At 35.2% G+C, this 17,593-nt stretch overlaps 1 protein-coding gene and 1 pseudogene across 3 annotated transcripts in view; one reads left to right on the top strand and one right to left on the bottom strand.

Moving 5' to 3' along the window:
• Positions 1 to 6,673, top strand: part of LOC123236618 — a 15,047-nt pseudogene extending 8,374 nt beyond the window's left edge.
• DENND4A (DENN domain containing 4A) overlaps positions 1 to 17,221 on the bottom strand; it is a 100,995-nt gene extending 83,774 nt beyond the window's left edge. For all 3 annotated transcript variants that reach the window (XM_044665340.1, XM_044665341.1, XM_044665342.1), the window contains exons 1-2: positions 16,911 to 17,221; positions 12,328 to 12,577 (exon numbers count right to left, since the gene is read on the bottom strand). In XM_044665340.1, the coding sequence (XP_044521275.1) occupies positions 12,328 to 12,577; positions 16,911 to 17,221 (561 nt within the window). The remainder of the gene's footprint in view (positions 1 to 12,327; positions 12,578 to 16,910) is intronic.
• Positions 17,222 to 17,593: the final 372 nt, after the last annotated feature.

The following is a 17,593-nucleotide window of genomic DNA, read 5'->3' as shown; positions in this document are numbered from 1 at the left end:
AAAAAAAAAACATGTACTGCTCAGTAATCTCCTCCAAAACTCATCATAATATAAATGTAGTAAACTTTTTACTCTTTAAAAAAAAAAAAAAAAAAGAAATCTAGATATCATACTACATGAAATTATCCAAGAAAACTGCCCCGATATCCTTGAACAAGAGGGCAAAATAGACATTGAAAGAGCCCATAGAACACCCTCTACACTAAATCTTCAGAAGACAACCCCTAGGTATGTAATGGCCAAATTCAAGAGCTTCCAAGTTAAGGAGAAAATATAACAAAAAACCAGAAAGAGACTAATCAGATATCAAGGAACACCAATCAGGATTACACAGGATCTGGCAGCCTCCATATTACAAGATCTCAAGGCTTAGAACATGATATTCAGAAAGGCAAGAGAATTGGCTATAACCAAAGATCACCTGCCCATCAAAACTGACTATACACTTCCAGGAGAAAGTATGGGCAATTCAACAAGATAAAAGATTTCCAAGTATTTGCACAGAAAAGACCAGGGCTAAATGGGAAGTTTGATATCCAACCACAAAAACCAAGCGAAACATGAAAAGGTAAATAAGAAAGAGAGGTGAAAGAAAGAAAACTCTTATCTTTAAATTGCCTTCTTCAAGGGCTTCAGTAAGATCAAATTATTTGTATTCCTATATGAGAAATATTATGTGTAATTCTAAAAAAATTTGTACTCACTATTATAGTAATTAGAAGAATTAGTTTTAAGGAGAAGTTGGAATACTAAATGGTCTAAGATGATATGGGGGGGGAAGTATGGGGGAATAGAAGATGGCACCAAGAGAAACTTGAAGGAATAAGAAAAATAGGATAATCTATACCACACAAAGAGGGCATGGGAAGGGGAGGGGATGAATACTATTATAAGAAGGAGAGGAAGAGAGCATTAATAGGAAATACTTAAACCTTACTCTCAGCGGAATTAACCCTAAGAGGGAAGAGTAGCTAGATCCATTGGGATGTCAAATTCTATCTAACCCTATGGATAAAGTCAGAAGGGATAAACCAAGGGGGGCAGTGGGGTGGGGAGTTCATAAAGGGAGGGGAAGAGAGAGGGGAGGGAATTCATTAGGCCTTAAAAATAATAAAAGGGGAATAAAAAGGGAGAGACTGGAAAGGGAAATAAACCAAGGGAGAGGACAAGGGGGACTGATTTAAAACAAACCACTGGTTTAAAAGGAAATAGTGTAAGAAGAAGGGGTACAACTAGGAGAGGATATCAAAATGTTGGGGAATACACAACTAATAATTATAACTCTGAATGTGAATGGGATGAACTTGCCCATAAAACAGAAGCAAATAGCAGAGTGCATTAGAAACCAAAATCCTACCATATGTTGTCTACAAGAAACACACATGAGGCAGGTGGACATACACAGAGTTAAGATCAATGGCTGGAGCAAAATCTTTTGGGCTTCAACTGAGAAAAAGAAGGCAGGAGTGGCAATCATGATTTCTGACAAAGCCTAAGTAAAAATAGATCTGATTAAAAGTGAAAGGGAAGGTAATTACATCCAGATAAAAGGCAGTATAGACAATGAGGAAATAACAGTATTCAACATGTATGCACCAAATGGTATAGCATCCAAATTTCTAAAGGAGAAACTGGCAGTGCTCAAGGAGGAAATAGATAGCAAAACTATACTAGTGGGAAATTTAAATCTTCCTCTATCAGATCTAGATAAATCAAACCAAAAAATAAATAAGAAAAAGAGAGGTGAATGAAATCTTAGAAAAGTTAGAGTTAATAGATATGTGGAGAAAAATGAATAGGGACAAAAAGAAATACACCTTCTTTTCAGCTACACATGGTACATTCACAAAGATTGACCATGTACTAGGACATAGAAACATGGCAAACAAATGCAAAAGAACAAAAATAATAAATGTAACCTTTTCAGATCATAATACAATAAAAATAATAATCAGTAAGGGCACATGGACAGGCAAATGAAAAATGAATTGGAAATTAAATAATATGATTCTCCAAAATCAGTTAAAGAACAAATCATAGAAACAAATAACAATTTCATTGAAGAGAATGACAATGATGAGACATCCTACCAAGATCTGTGAGATGCAGCTAAAGCAGAACTCGGGGAAATTTCTATCCTTGAGTGCATATATTAACAAATTAGAGAGGGCAAAGATCAATGAACTGGGCATTCAAATAAAAAAACTAGAAAGGGAACAAATTAAAAATCCCCAGTTAAAAACTAAATTAGAGATTATAAAAATCAAAGGAGAAATCAATAAAACTGAAAGTAAAAGAACTACTGAATTAATAAATAAGACTAAAAGCTAGTATTTTGAAAAAATAAATAAAATTGACAAAGTACTGGTAAATCTAATTTAAAAAAGGAAAGAAGAAAACCAAATTATCAGTATCAAAGATGAAAAGGGAGACTTCGTCTCTAATGAAGAAGAAATCAAGGCAATCATTAAAAACTATTTTGCCCAATTATATGGCAATAAACATAGCAATCTAGGTTAGATGGATGAATATTTACAAAAATATAAGTTGTCTAAATTAACAGCAGAAGAAATCGAATACTTAAATAATCCCATATCAGAAAAAGAAATTTAACAAGCCATCAAAGGAACTCCCTAAGAAAAAATCCCTAGGACCAGATGGATTCACAAGTGAATTCTATCAGACATTCAAAGAACAACGAATTCCAATACTATACAAACTATTTGACATAATAAACAAAGAAAGAGTTCTACTAAACTCCTTTTATGACACAAATATGGTACTGATCCCAAAGCCAGGTAGATCAAAAACAGAGAAAGAAAACTATAGACCAATCTCCCTAATGAACATAGATGCAAAAAAATCTTAAACAGAATACTAGCAAACATACTCCAACAAGTGATCATGAGGGTTATTCATTATGATCAGGTGTGACTTATACCAGGAATGCAAGGATGGTTTAAGATTAGGAAAACCATTCACATAATTGACCATATCAACAAGCAAACCAACAAAAACCACATGATTATCTCAAAAGATGCTGAAAAGGGCTTTGACAAAATACAACAGCCATTCCTACTGAAAACACTAGAAAGTTTAGGAATAGAAGGGCCTTTCCTAAAAATAATAAATGGTATATATCTAAAACCATCAACAAAAATCATCTGCAATGGGGATAAATTAGAAGCATTCCCAATAAGATCAGGAGTGAAACGAGGATGCCCATAGTCACCTCTATTATTTAACACTATACTAGAAACACTAGCAGTAGCAATTAGAGAAGAAAAAGAAATTGAAGGTATCAAAATAGGCAATGAGAAGACTAAGCTATCACTTTTTGCAGATGATATGATGGTCTACTTAAAAAATCCTAGAGAATCAACTAAAAAGTTAGCGGAAATAATCAACAACTTTAGCAAAGTTGCAGGATACAAAATAAATGCACATAAATCATCAGCATTTCTATATATCTCCAACACATCACAACCAGAAGAGTTAGAAAGAGAAATTCCATTTAAAATCTCCCTAGACAATATAAAATACTTGGGAATCTATCTGCCAAGACAAACACAAGAATTATATAAACACAACTGCGAAACCCTTTCCATACAACTAAAACTAGATCTAAACAATTGTAAAAACATTGAGTACTCATTGGTAGGATGAGCTAATATAATAAAAATGACCATCCTACCCAAATTAATTTACCTATTTAGTGCTATACCTATCAAACTACCAAAAAACCTTTTTACTGGATTAGAAAAAACTATAACAAAGTTCATTTGGAAGAACAAAAGACCAAGACTATCAAGGGGAATAATGAAAAAAATTATGAAGGAAGGTGGCCTAACAGATCTTAAACTGTACTATAAAGCAGTAGTCATCAAAAAAATATGGTACTGACAAAGAGACAGAAGGGAGGATCAGTGGAATACACTAGGGGTAAGCAACCTCAGCAAGACAGTCCTCGATAAACCCAAAGAACCCAGCTTTTGGGACAAAAACCCACTATTTGATAAAAACTGCTAGGAAAATTGGAAAACAATATGGGAGAGATTGGGCCTAGATCAACATCTCACACCCTATACCAAGATAAACTCAGAATGGGTGAATGACTTGAATATAGAAAAGGAAACTATAGGTAAATTGGGTGAGCACAGAATAGTATACTTGTCAGATCTATGGGAAGGGAAAGATTTTAAAACCAAGCAAGAATTAGAAAAAAATCACAAAGTGTAAAATAAATAATTTTGACTACATAGTAAACAAAAAGTTTTTGTACAGACAAAACCAATGCTACCAAAATTAGAAGGGAAGCAACAAATTGGGGAAAAAAATCTTTATAACAAAAAACTCTGACAAAGGTCTAATTATTCAAATATACAAAAAAATCAAGCCATCTCCCTATCAATAAATGGGAATGACATGAATAGGCAATTTTCAGATAAAGACATCAAAACTATCAATAAGCACATGAGAAAGTGTTCTAAATCTCTAATAATTAGAGAAATGCAAATCAAAACAACTCTGAGGTATCACCTCATACCTAGAAGATTGGCTAAAATGACAACAAGGGAGAGTAATGAATGTTCAAGGGGATGTGGCAAAATTGGGACATTAATGCATTGCTGGTGGAGTTGTGAACTCATCCAACCATTCTGGATGGCAATTTGGAACTATGCTCAAAGGGCTTTAAAAGACTATCTGCCTTCTGATCCAGTCATAGCACTGCTTGGATTATGCCCCAAAGAGATAATAAGGAAAAAGACTTGTACAAAAATATTTATAGTTGCGCTCTTTGTGGTGGCAAAAAATTGGAAAATGAAAGAATGTCCTTCGATTGGAGAATGGCTGAATAAATTGTGGTATCTGTTGGTGATGGAATACTATTGTGCTCAAAGGAATAAAGAACTGGAAGAATTCCATGTGAACTGGAATAACCTCCAGGAATTGATGCAGAGTGAAAGAAGCAGATCCAGGAAAACATTGTACACAGAGACTGATACACTGTGGTATAATCGAACATAACGGATTTCTCTACTAGCAGCAATGCAGGAATCCAGAGCAAGGCTGAGGGACTTATGAGAAAGAAAACTATCCACAGTTAGAGGAAGAACTGTGGGAGGAGAACCACAGAAGAAAAACAATTGCTTGAACACATGGGGTTATGGGGATATTATTGGGGATGTAGACACTAAACAACTCTAGTCCGACTATCAATAATATAGAATTAGGTCTTGATCAATGATACATATAAAGCCTAGTGGAATTGTGCATCAGCTAAGGGGCATTAGGGGGGTTTGGGGGAGAGGGAAAGAACATGAAGCATGTAACTATGGGAAAATATTCAAAATAAAAATTAAAAAAATTAAAGAAGGGAATCTATAGTCCAGTGAATGAAATGGCAAAAACATTTGAATTGTCTTGAAAATTAAGACTTTGGAATGATTTGAATGAGTTTTGTCCAGGTGACTTGACAACTTGGCTTTTCCTTTTGTGACTTATTTGGACAAAAAAGACAAAAAACAAAAAGTAAAAAACAAAACAGCCATGGAGGAATTCTATGACCAGTTTGACATCAACATTAAGGTCAATAGTTTTTATAGGTTCTTTATATACAGTAGCATAAACTTATTTTAGAAAATTCCTCAGTTTAGAAACAATTATGAAAATGTAATTTTGTGTTTACTAAAGGTAAGCAAGGACTTTCTCCACTGAAAAAATTTCAAGAAAACAATTTTTTTGGAGTAGAAATGTGTTACTGCTTTAACATTTGGACTAATCTGAAACTGAAAGACCCAGAAAACAGCATGGTTTGACATCTTTTCTCCAACCACATTATATCATCACCTCTTAAGAATGAAGTAGTACTATCACAGGGTCAAAAGGTATATACAGTTTAGTTATTTGGGGGAGTGATTTCCAAATTCCAAGTCTCTCCTAGATGTAGAATGTGAGCTTCTAAAGACAAGGTACTATCTTGGATTTTCTAACCATGTCCCCCAGGGCTTGGTGCATCTTAAGTAAAGCAGATAGGCAGTGAAAGACCTCAAAGAGCTAATTAAGAAAAAAAAAGAAAGTTATTCCAGGAAGCTTAGCCAGATGGAAAGAAGTCACAATTCAAATAAATGTATTATTAGAAATCCGTTATGTTCGATTATACCACAGTCTCTATGTACAATGTTCTCCTGGATCTGCTTCTTTCACTCTGCATCAATTCCTGGAGGTTATTCCAGTTCACATGGAATTCTTCCAGTTCTTTATTCCTTTGAGCACAATAGTATTCCATCACCAACAGATACCACAATTTATTCAGCCATTCTCCAATCGAAGGACATTCTTTCATTTTCCAATTTTTTGCCACCTCAAAGAGCGCAACTATAAATATTTTTGTACAAGTCTTTTTCCTTATTATCTCTTTGGGGCATAATCCAAGCAGTGCTATGACTGGATCAGAAGGCAGATAGTCTTTTAAAGCCCTTTGAGCATAGTTCCAAATTGCCATCCAGAATGGTTGGGGGTGGTGGGGAGCAGTATGTGCAGAAAAATCTTCAACAGCCTCTGCAAAGTCTGACTTTCTTTTCCCCTTCTAAAGATGCCAAGGGAACTATGTCGGACTTATCTGGCATCATTGAGAAATGAAGTTCTTCACGTGAATGATTTTTCCAGATAACTAGAAAAACTACTTTAAATATCAAAATTTTTACTATCAGTTTTCACTGATAAAGGCAAGGCAACAAATGAGTGAGGCTCAAAGATAATAGTTAAAATGCATTTACCAATAGTGAACTCTGTGCATGAAGTGCTGACAAAGATAACATCCAGAAAAGGCATGATTGGAAATGCAAGAGTAGGTCAGTCATAAAGGAGGAGAGGAAGGAGGAGGGGAAGATAATAGTCAGCCCATGTCTTGTACCAGAAGCTATGAAATGTTAAAAGATCCAGACACATTGGAGGACATCAGCAAGCATGTCCCTGGTTGAAGTAGTAAGTATAGACAGTAGCTCTGTAGACAGTGCCAGGCCTGGAAATGGGAGATAATGGGTTCAAATCCAGCTCCAGACACTTCCTAGCTAGATGACCCTGGGAAAGTCACTCAATTCCAGTTGCCTACCCCTTGACACTTTTCTGCCTTGGAACCAATACTTAATATCAATTCTAAAACAGAAGGTAAGAGTTTAAAAGAAAAAAAGAAGAATGGGCTGCAATGTGTGCTATTAGAGGAAGTACAGGCCACAATGAGCACATGATTCAATTATGTCTAACATTATCTAGTTATAGCTTTTTAAAAAATTCCTATCAAGAAAGAGAATACCATAAACAACAAAAAGCATAATTCACTTCAGCTTTTCAACTTGGGCCATCTGCCAGTGTCTAAAATATGCTCCTCAAATGAAATTGCACCAAAATAACAAAAGTCAGAACATTTCTCTTCTATAAAAGCATCACAGCTTCTACCCAGAGAAAAAAAAATCAGATGTTAAGGCATCCAAATTCAATAGCCCCCCAAAAAGTTTTTATTTCTATTTTAAGTTTGTTTACTGTCTAACATTCATTTCAAACTTTACTACAATTCACTAAGCATTTATCAATTGTGCAATATGTTTCAATCACTGTGATTGATTCTGGAAATAAAAAGCAAAAACTAAAGAGTCTCTTCCTTGAGAAGTCTGCATTCTAGGAGCGGGAAATTGAGAAGACTTTAATTGAAGAATGGCTGAAAAAGTTGTGGTATATGACTGTGATGGAATACTATAGTGCTATAAAAAATAACAAGCATCCTGCTTTCAGAAAAACCTGGACTCAGAATGCCTGTCCTTTGATCCAGCTATATCATTGCTGGGTTTGTATCCCAAAAAGGTAATAAGGAAAAATGTTTGTACAAAAACATTTATAGCTGCACTTTTTATAGCAACAAAAAATTGGAAAATGAGAGGGTGTCCCTCAATTGGGGAAGGGCTGAACAAATTGTGATATATGATGGTGATGGAATACTATTGTGCTGTAAGGAATAATGACATGGAGGATTTCTATATGAACTGGAAAGACCTACAGGAATTGATGCAGAGGGAAAGGAACAGAACCAAGACAAAATTCTACATAAAAACTGAAACACTGTGTAATGATCAAATGTAACAGACTTTTTTACTAGTAGCAATGCAATGATCCAGGACAATCCTGAGGGACTTATGAGAAATAATGCTTTCTATATCCAGAGAAAGAACTGTGGGAGTAGAAATGCGGAAGAAAAACATATGATCAATCACGTGATTTGATGGGGCTATGACTAGGGTTTGTGCTTTAAAAGATCACTCTATTGCAAATATGAATAATATGGAAATAGGTTTTGAACAATGATACCTGTATAACCCAATGGAATCGCTAGTCAGTTCCAGGAGGGGAAAGGGAATAGAGGTGAGAAAGATCATGAATCATATAACCATGGAAAAATATTCTAAATAAATAATTTTTTTAAAAAAGAACAGCAAAAAAAAATTTTTTTAAAGAAAAAGAAAAACCTGGATTCACATGAACTGATGCAAAATAAAATGAGCAGAACCAGTAGAACATTGTACACATTAACAGCAATAGTGTACAATAGTCAGTTACAAATGACTTAGTTATTTTCGGCAATAGAAGGATCTAAGAAAATCCCGAAAGACTTAAGGAAAAATACTCCAGAGATAGAACTAATGGAATTTGAATGCAGTCAAAGTATACTTTTTCTGCTGTCTGTTTTTCTTTCACAACATGATGAATATTTATATGATTTGCATGACTACATATGTATAACCTATATAAATTGTTTGCCTTCTCAGTGGGGAGGAAGGGAAGGAAGAAAATTTGGAACTCAAAAATGTAAAGAATGAATGTTAAAAAATTTCACATGTAATGGAAAAAATTTTTTTCCAAAAAGTTGTATTCTACTAGGGAGAAATAAACACAGGGTCATAGAAACATACACTGGAAGGGACCTTAGGGTCATCAGATTCAAAGTCCTCATTTTAAATTAGTAAACTAAGGCATTGACTTATCAAAGGCCACACAGGCAGTAAATGATAAAGCTAAGATTAGAATGCAAGTCCTTGGACTCTATATTTAGAGGGTATCAGAATAAGTGTCAGAGGTTAGATTTCAAACCAAGCCTTCCTTTTTCTAAATCTAGAGCCATTATCTATTACATTGTAAACACATATAAGTAAATATAAAATATATATGAAACAACTGGGGATAGGGAATCAGGAAAAGTCACTGACAGAAGGAGGTACATGAGCTGACCCTTTAAGTTAGCCATGGGATGTAGTGAAGAGACAGAATGTTCTAGGCAGAGGCAAAACCCTGGACAATGAAGTAAGCTGTAGTTTCCAATGACAGTTTGGCTGGAACACAAAACAGATGAGAGGGAGCAATGTGAAAGCAGACTGGAAGAGTAAGTTAGGGCCAGTTTATTGGGGACTTTAAATACCCAACTAAGGATCCTGTATTTTATTCTAGAAGTAATAAGAAGTCAGTAGAGTGCCTTGAGCAAAAGTAACACAAACAGATTGTGTTTCAAAATTATCATTTTGGCAGCTGCATTGAGAATGCAGTGTAGAAAGGAAAAGAATGCATGGAAACAATCAAGAGGCTACTTTGACAGTCTAAGCAAGAGGTGATGAAGGCATGAATTAGCAGCAAGCTTTAAAAAAACTAGTATTTTTTTTTAAACCCTTGTACTTCGGTGTATTGTCTTATAGGTGGAAGAGTGGTAAGGGTGGGCAATGGGGGTCAAGTGACTTGCCCAGGGTCACACAGCTGGGAAGGGCTGAGGCCGGGTTTGAACCTAGGACCTCCTGTCTCTAGGCCTGACTCTCACTCCACTAAGCTACCCAGCTGCCCCCCAAAACTAGTATTTTTTGTTTTTATATCACCTTCATTTCTGAACATATCCTACTTCATTCCATACTCAGGGACCTAGCAGTTTGGAAATACTAATCAACACATTAACCAAATCTGACACTATCTGCAATGACCACATATCCTGTCTTCTTCAGGGAAAGCTGTATAATTATAATTATAATAAAAGCAACTAACTTTTATTGAAACTATCTAATCCTCTTGTAAATGGCTGACATCATAAGAAAAGGAAATATAAAGTGAGTCCAGTCTTCATATTCACTTTCATACCACCAATATTCCTTCATTTCCTTAAGTTGCCCGTCAAATAAACTGGATGAATGTGGAACAAAGCAGAATTTCCTGGAACCCTACAAAGTATAAACTTGATAAAATAAAAGTCAAACAAAATTACTTTTTGGCTCCTCTCTGAGAGGTAGGAAGGCAGCCACTATAAATAAATTTCATCCAGTTCTGCCAAAGATCTAAAATAAACTAACCTCTCAAAGTCAGTAGTACCAAAATCTTCTAAAAAGTATAATGATTTGCCAACTGTTTGCTGTTTGGAAATGACCGTCTCTCTCTAACACTAGGGCAATTTCTAGTTTATACTAAAATTCTGACACTAGATTGGAGGGAAACAAGAAAGTCAAAAGATAGGATGCTGGGAATTCCTAACGTTATTCTTCATTACTTTCTTCACAAAAATTAGTGAAGGAGTGCTGAGAAAGAGCAATAATAAATCAGAATAACAATAAGGAGTTGGTTTAAAAATTATTATTTTTTTAATAATGGACAAGGAAGAGGACGAATACTGACTATCTTCTTTGGAAGAACCCATTCATTGATTAAAAAAAAAAAAAGCATCTCAACAGACTGAAATTCAAACAAAATGAGTTGATAACTTTCACATTTTTTGTAAGGTGAACTCTCTCTACCAACAGTGAGTTCATCACTTTGCAATTAGCCTTGAGACTACAAAGAGTACATAAGCTCATTTTGTAGGATAGGTATTTCAATGTCCTAAGAGAATCTAGAATATTTTTGAATAACTGCTAAGCCATAATAATTAGGGAAAGTAGTAAGAGAGATGTAGTCTACAGAAATAGTTCTGATCAACATAGGAACCAATTCCCTTTGAACCTCAGTCAAAGCAGTCATAGAAGACATGTAAACTTACAATGAAAAAATTTACACTTTGCAGGAGGTTACATGTTCTGAATATACATCATTTACAAACCATCTGTTATGCTAGACGTGATTTATTGATGGAGATTAAAATACCATTGCTACTCCCTGTATTTTTAAAACTATGTGATACAACTGGTCATACTCAGAGCACAATAATTACCGTGACCTCCCTCCTTATTAAGATTTCAGGATTAGTCATATCAGGACAGTATGTATATAGCATAATAGAATGAAGTATTCTAGGAATGAAATATGTCAATGGCAGCAGACTTTTTAAAATCATCTGAATAAACAGTTATTTGCCTTTAGGGAACAATTTTGAAATTTGTATTTTTTTAGGTCATATATTAAATGGTTATCCATTTTAGGTTATTCTTTCTTAAAATAACTAATATTGGTGACAGTTTTGTAAGCATTTTATAAAGATGAGAAAATAAACATATGGGTTAGTAATTATTGATATCTTCTTGATGACAATTTTTATATTAATATTTAGTATCTAATTTTTCATTCTCTTAATATTTTCCCTTAATATGTTTGTAAAGGGTTTTGAACTCTTGAAAAACCTTTATCTTCTGTGACTATATGACAAATTATGTGATAGTTATAAATCTACCTTTGCCACCATTTTGATAAATTTTAAAAAATATGTTTAGGCTCATAAAATTTGTTTTGGATTCTCACTACATTTATTAATGCTTCCTTTTCTCTGTCTTCTCTGAGATATGGATAATCCTTCTTGCCACACATCTTATTAGGTAAAGAGAAGATAAATATCTGTCTGTGGCTAATGCCCTATGTAACAATTTCCTACCCCCATTTTACCCCAACTCCTCATTTTACCACCACCACATTTTTTTTTAAAGCAACAAAGATAAGTAGTCTCTTAGATTTCAACCAGGTGTTACTTTGTGTGTCAGTATTGTTTATATGTTTAGCTGCATGAAAAAAGAAAATTTGAAATTGTTTTAGAAAAGTTCCTTCTTAACCACAACTCAATTATTATCCTAAATAAACTACCAAGCCTTCAAGAAGCATTTTTTAAAGATAGCATGAAAATGTTCATTTGAAAGCAAAGTCAAATTATATCAGCGAAATAGATAGCTTCTTCAGGGTTTCAAAAGATTCACATTATCATCAATAGTAATTGTACAAAGAAACCACGCCATATCTTTGTAAACAATCTTCATGGATTGCTAGGGCCAAACTTATTTGTTATCAAATGTTCAATATTTATGAGATACAAAAAGAGATACTTACCATACTATTATTGAGATTCTTATCAACTTTGCAAAATGTATGTGGTGGACTTTCTCCTTTACTAGGTATGATTATACAGATATCTGTGACAGCTAGTGTGTTTTGTGTCATGCTCTCAGAAGCCCTCCGGTAAGTGACATAAATTCTTTGTGAAGAGGTACTGCCACTAATAGTTGCAGGGCGACCATGTGGAGTAGTCTGAATAATTTCACAGCCTTGTTTTAATCTTTCCTTCCAGTCATATAAAACCCTAAAAGTTAAACACAAGTAAATCTTTTATAAATAAACAGAACATTTCAATCCTTTAATGTATTAAATCAGCAAAATTAATAAAATTTTATTATTTCAACTTTAATTTTAAGAAATATTATAAGGATAGGGAGGTTTCCTCATATAGAATATATGAACATTAAAAGAATGAAATTATAAAATCAATCTAAACTCAATATATTTTAAAGCAATAGCAAAATGACAATAGCAATAAATTAAGAACAAAAGCAATAGGTTTTTTTGTTGTTTTTTTTTTCAAATCTTTCCCTTCCATCTGTGTAAATAGAATTAACTCTAGCCCATTCATAGTCAAACTCTACTTACCCTAGGCATAGAGATGATGTCATCCCCGCCTCCCATAGTAGGGAGGGGAGATGGGTTACCCACACGTGACAATAAGTAACAAATCAAGAACAAGGGACTGCCCTTTGGGGCAGTCCAAATCAGTGTAGAAGCTGCCATTTGTCCACTTGAATTAGAGGTGGACCTACAGGAAGTGACGAGAGACACTATCTTTTCAAGTATGTTGGTTACTTCCTGCGAGGGGCAGTTCCCGCTTTGAACTTGATGCTGAAGAATCTCAGTTGAGACCTCAGAGGGCTTCCACTCTGAACTGTCACGTGGGTAAGTTAGGCTGACTTCCTTGGCCTACCTAGGCCACTTCCAGACTCTGCCTTAAGCAGGCACTAGCCTATCTGATTGCTAGGCCTTGTGGCTTGTAGCTTCATTCATTTAGCCTTTTAACCTTCTCTCTGTCCAGGCCTCTGCAGGCCTGGAATAGCCTCTCCCTCACTCTATTTCCCTACCTTTTACTCTCCTAACTGTAAATAAACTACCTTAAACCCGGTCCTGACTTGGATCTAATTTAATTACGGAATCAATCTTTATTGTTGATTCCTGGCGGCCACACTTTAATCATATATCTATAAATATCTAAAATCTCCCTCTTACACATCTTAGAATCAATACTGTGTATTGGTTCTGAAGCAGAAGAGAGTTTGACTTACCTAGGGTCACATAGCTAGGAAGTATCTAAGGCCACATTTGAACCTAGGAATTCCCATCTCTAGGCCTGAGTTGCCCAGCTGCCCTGAAGGCATTAGGTTTTAACCCTATATTAATGGAATTAATGAATACTATTTACAATAAACCCCCAGCACACTAGGTTAGTGTGTTTTATTTATTTGTGTGTGTGTGGGGGGGGGGGGGTGAGTGCATTTTAGAAGATTTTTAGGAGATGGATAAAAATTACATAGTGTGAGATAATAGTTCCGCTGTGGCTCCATTGCTAGAGAGAATATCCACATTGATAAGATATTACAGCCATTAAATTACCAGCAAGTACTATGCCATTTTTCTCCTTTAAAGCTAAAGAAGCTTTCTTAAGAAGAAAAAACTATACCATTGGCATAATTTCAATTTGTCCCTCCCACTGCTACCCATGCCTTAATTTTCTGAATGTGCCCTCCCTCCTGTCTGCTCACTTAGATCAGGTTGGAGAAGAATTCTACCTGGGATCTGAGGATTCATAAATACTTCTGGGTAATTTTAGCCTTGTCCTAAATAAAGGAGGGCAAGGATTGATTCTGTCCAATTTTTTTTATTTTATAGCTAGAGAAACTAAGGCCCAGACAGATGAAATAACAGAGGTGAAACTCCTGATTCCTAATCCAGGGTTCTTTGCACTATACTCTGCTGCCTATATCTGACATAATACTAAACTGCTACATAGCTATCATTCTGAAACTATTTTAAAATTTGTAATAAAATCATAAAATATAAAATAAAAAGGCAAATTATTGCTCAACATAATTATTTTGTTATAAAAGGTATAAAACTGTGATAATGAGATTAAAACTTCCCTGACCACTTTTAGATTTAATCACCAAAGTGATTTAATTCACAAGTGGGGAAGTCTGTAGCCCATGTGTGCGAAAGTGGGTGATGAATCAGAATTGACTGACTGTAACCTGGGCAGTCTTAAGCAAAGTGTCTGTTGTGATTGGATATGTAAACTAAAAGGAATGCACAGGAAGTGATGCAAAAGAAGCACCTTTAAAAGGGAGAGACAACTGTGGGGGGTTCTTGTTTGTTCTTTGGACTGCTCTTTGCTTTGGCCTGGAATTGGACCTGGAAGAGCTCTGGCTGGGACCTTGGACTTAGTGAGACTGTTCTTGAATCTCTCCCTTAGAACAAAATGTGGTGAGTGAAAAAGGTTGACTCCCTTAGCTTTCCTGGAGGTACTAGCCTCCAGAGGGGCCCTTGATTGGGAGGAGCCCTCCTGGCTAAAACCCTTGTTAACTGACTTTTAGGCTCTCTGGCTGGGACCTCTGGAGCCCTGCTGGAGTAAAGCTAGGGATTGAGCACATAGTCTAGCTCATTAAGCTAGATCTCTTACTCTACCCTCTTCTCATTTCTCTACTTTCACTCTCTCTTCTCATTTGTAAATAAACTACCATAAAAGCCATTTTGACTTGAGGTTTTTCATTAGGAACTGAATCAATTACTTGGCGAGCAAAAATTTAATATTCGGTCAACCAAAACCATAATTTTTCCCTTTTACAAAACTAGTCATCTAGCTAGAATGAATTTAAGGAGAACTTTAATTCATTCTCATTTCTTCAGAAAACATTAAACATTAAAATGTAAAGGACAAACATTCACATTCACTTTTAGTACTCCAAGAAATTTTAATTTCTATTAGGAAGAAATTCTTTGCCCTATGACTTTGGCTTTATTCTCAGTGACTGAGCAAAATTAGTCAAAGAATGAGAGAATCTCAGAGTTGGAAAATAACCTATAAACACTACCTAGTACAGCCTATATATCTAGGTCCAGATCCCAGTAAACATGGAGTCTCCACTAAGAAATCTCTGATGAGAACTTTTTTTTAATTTGAAAAATTTTATTTAATTAATTGATTTAGAATATTTTTCCATGGTTACAAGATTTATGTACTTTCCCTCCCCTCCTCCCACCCCTCTCCCATAGCCAAAGAGCAGTTCCCCTGGGTTTCACATGTGTCATTGACCAAGACCTATTTCCATATTATTAATATTTGCACTAGAGTAATTGTTTAGTGTCTACATCCCCAACATATCCTGTGATGGGAACTCTTGACTACCAAAGCATTATGTCCCACTCTGGTACAGCTCTAATTATGAGGAAGTCCTTTGTTATATTCTTCAACCACTATGCCTTCCCTGGAGAGCCAAGTAAAATAAGGCTAATTACTCATTCACAAGCTAGCCTTTCTAATACTTAATGATAGCTATTAGCTCCTAGTGTTCTCCTCCACCTCCCATCTAATACAAGATTACCTCAGACTACTTACTTGCTCACTACCAGTTCAAAGCAAAGCTAGCACTGAAGCATACCTACCCACTTCCCCTTCCCATCTCACTCCAAAGAGACTTTCCTGGAGGATACCTCAAATTCTATAATTATCAAACCAAGATCAGGTTAAGCACGGCCCTGGTATGTGGTCCTTTTTCAAAACTCATATATATTTTTAGGAGAGATAACGATTTAAGTCATTAACACCTTAGTGTACATTTGCTTAGCAGACACTTTCTCTCTAGCCCCAGAATGATATCAATGGGTACGTAAAAGGGAAAAAGGCAATGAATAAAGAAAAAATGCACAAAGAGTAAATGGGATATGAAAGACTTTTGTCAGCTGTTTTTTATGGAACCCTCAAGTTTGCCCCAGTCCCTAGGGAACTTGTCTTAAGGGAAGTCCCACTTGTCTTAGACTGAACAATAAATCTTAAAGTACCTAAACCGTATCATCTTAGAATTAATAGATATAAGCAAATCTTAAGTACCCTTTTGTCTTAGAAGTTTCTCCCATTGTATGAAAGGCCATTCCAGATCATCCAGCCTAGTTAGTCCTTTCCTAGTATACATTGTAAAGCATCAGCATCTCCCAAGTAGTCCTTCTTCCTTTTGTGTCCATTATAAAGCCTATCAATTTAACCATCCAGTCCTATATTCCCCAAAAGGCATATGACCCCAAGTTCTTCAGCTCTTTGGAAAATCTCCTTTTAAGGTGCTTTTTCCCTGAGACATTGTTCCCAGAATACCAGAGCTTTGTCTCTATGTAGTATCTAGCCCTTGACTGTGTAGTGGCCAATCAGAGCATAGTCTTCTTTGTCCTGATTAAAGACTTGTTTTTTTTTAACTACTTTAGTAGCTCTATGTTTTTCAAGATTGACACTTTCCTCCAGTTTATCTCCTATTAACTATAAATATACTTAAGTTCTACAACTTGCATTTTTAATGTTGCCCATAATACTTTTTAAAAATACATACCCCAGATCAGTGAGTGGAGGCTTATCTCTTCCTCTTCTATAGCAAAGGTAGATCTGTGGCCCAACAAGGCTTCCATTATTGAGATCCGCTGACAATCCAGTTGGGGTAACATCTATACATGTATAACCCCTTGGCACTTCTTCCCCAAGAGATTTAATAATAACTGTTACATCTGTGATAGGTTCTTTTGGTTTTGCTATTTTATGACATGCATCATTGAAGTGAATTTCTTCTTCAAGAGGCTTTGAAATATCAGTCAACCCTGCTACAACAAAATAGTCAGCTACACGAGGCCCCTTGTTTTCAATCATTTTCCATTACAGAAGGATATATCTGAAAAGACAATAGAAGACACTAATATTTTTTGCAACATGAGGTAAATTTAAATGGCTTTTGTAAATACAAGGGCAGAATAAAGCATAGTCAGAATACATTCAGTAATAAACATAGGCCTTATATTTTCATAGCCTAATGTCTTTAAGAGCCTGTCCAAAAAGTCATAATTGTCTGACTGATTTTATGTAAATAGTTTTAGAGATCAGTCACATAAGTAAGTTTAGCATGTTTTCATTAAATCTCATTCCATTTCAATGAATGTCAACAATAGAAGAAACTGCTGTTCAAAATTCCTAGAACTAACAAGGAAAAAGTATAACATATGAACTGTATATAGCCTTACAAAT

This window comes from Gracilinanus agilis, chromosome 2, assembly GCF_016433145.1.
Source record: "Gracilinanus agilis isolate LMUSP501 chromosome 2, AgileGrace, whole genome shotgun sequence".
Taxonomy (NCBI): domain Eukaryota; kingdom Metazoa; phylum Chordata; class Mammalia; order Didelphimorphia; family Didelphidae; genus Gracilinanus; species Gracilinanus agilis.
Note: the sequence above shows the minus strand (reverse complement) of the source record. Positions and strands in the feature narration are given on the sequence as shown.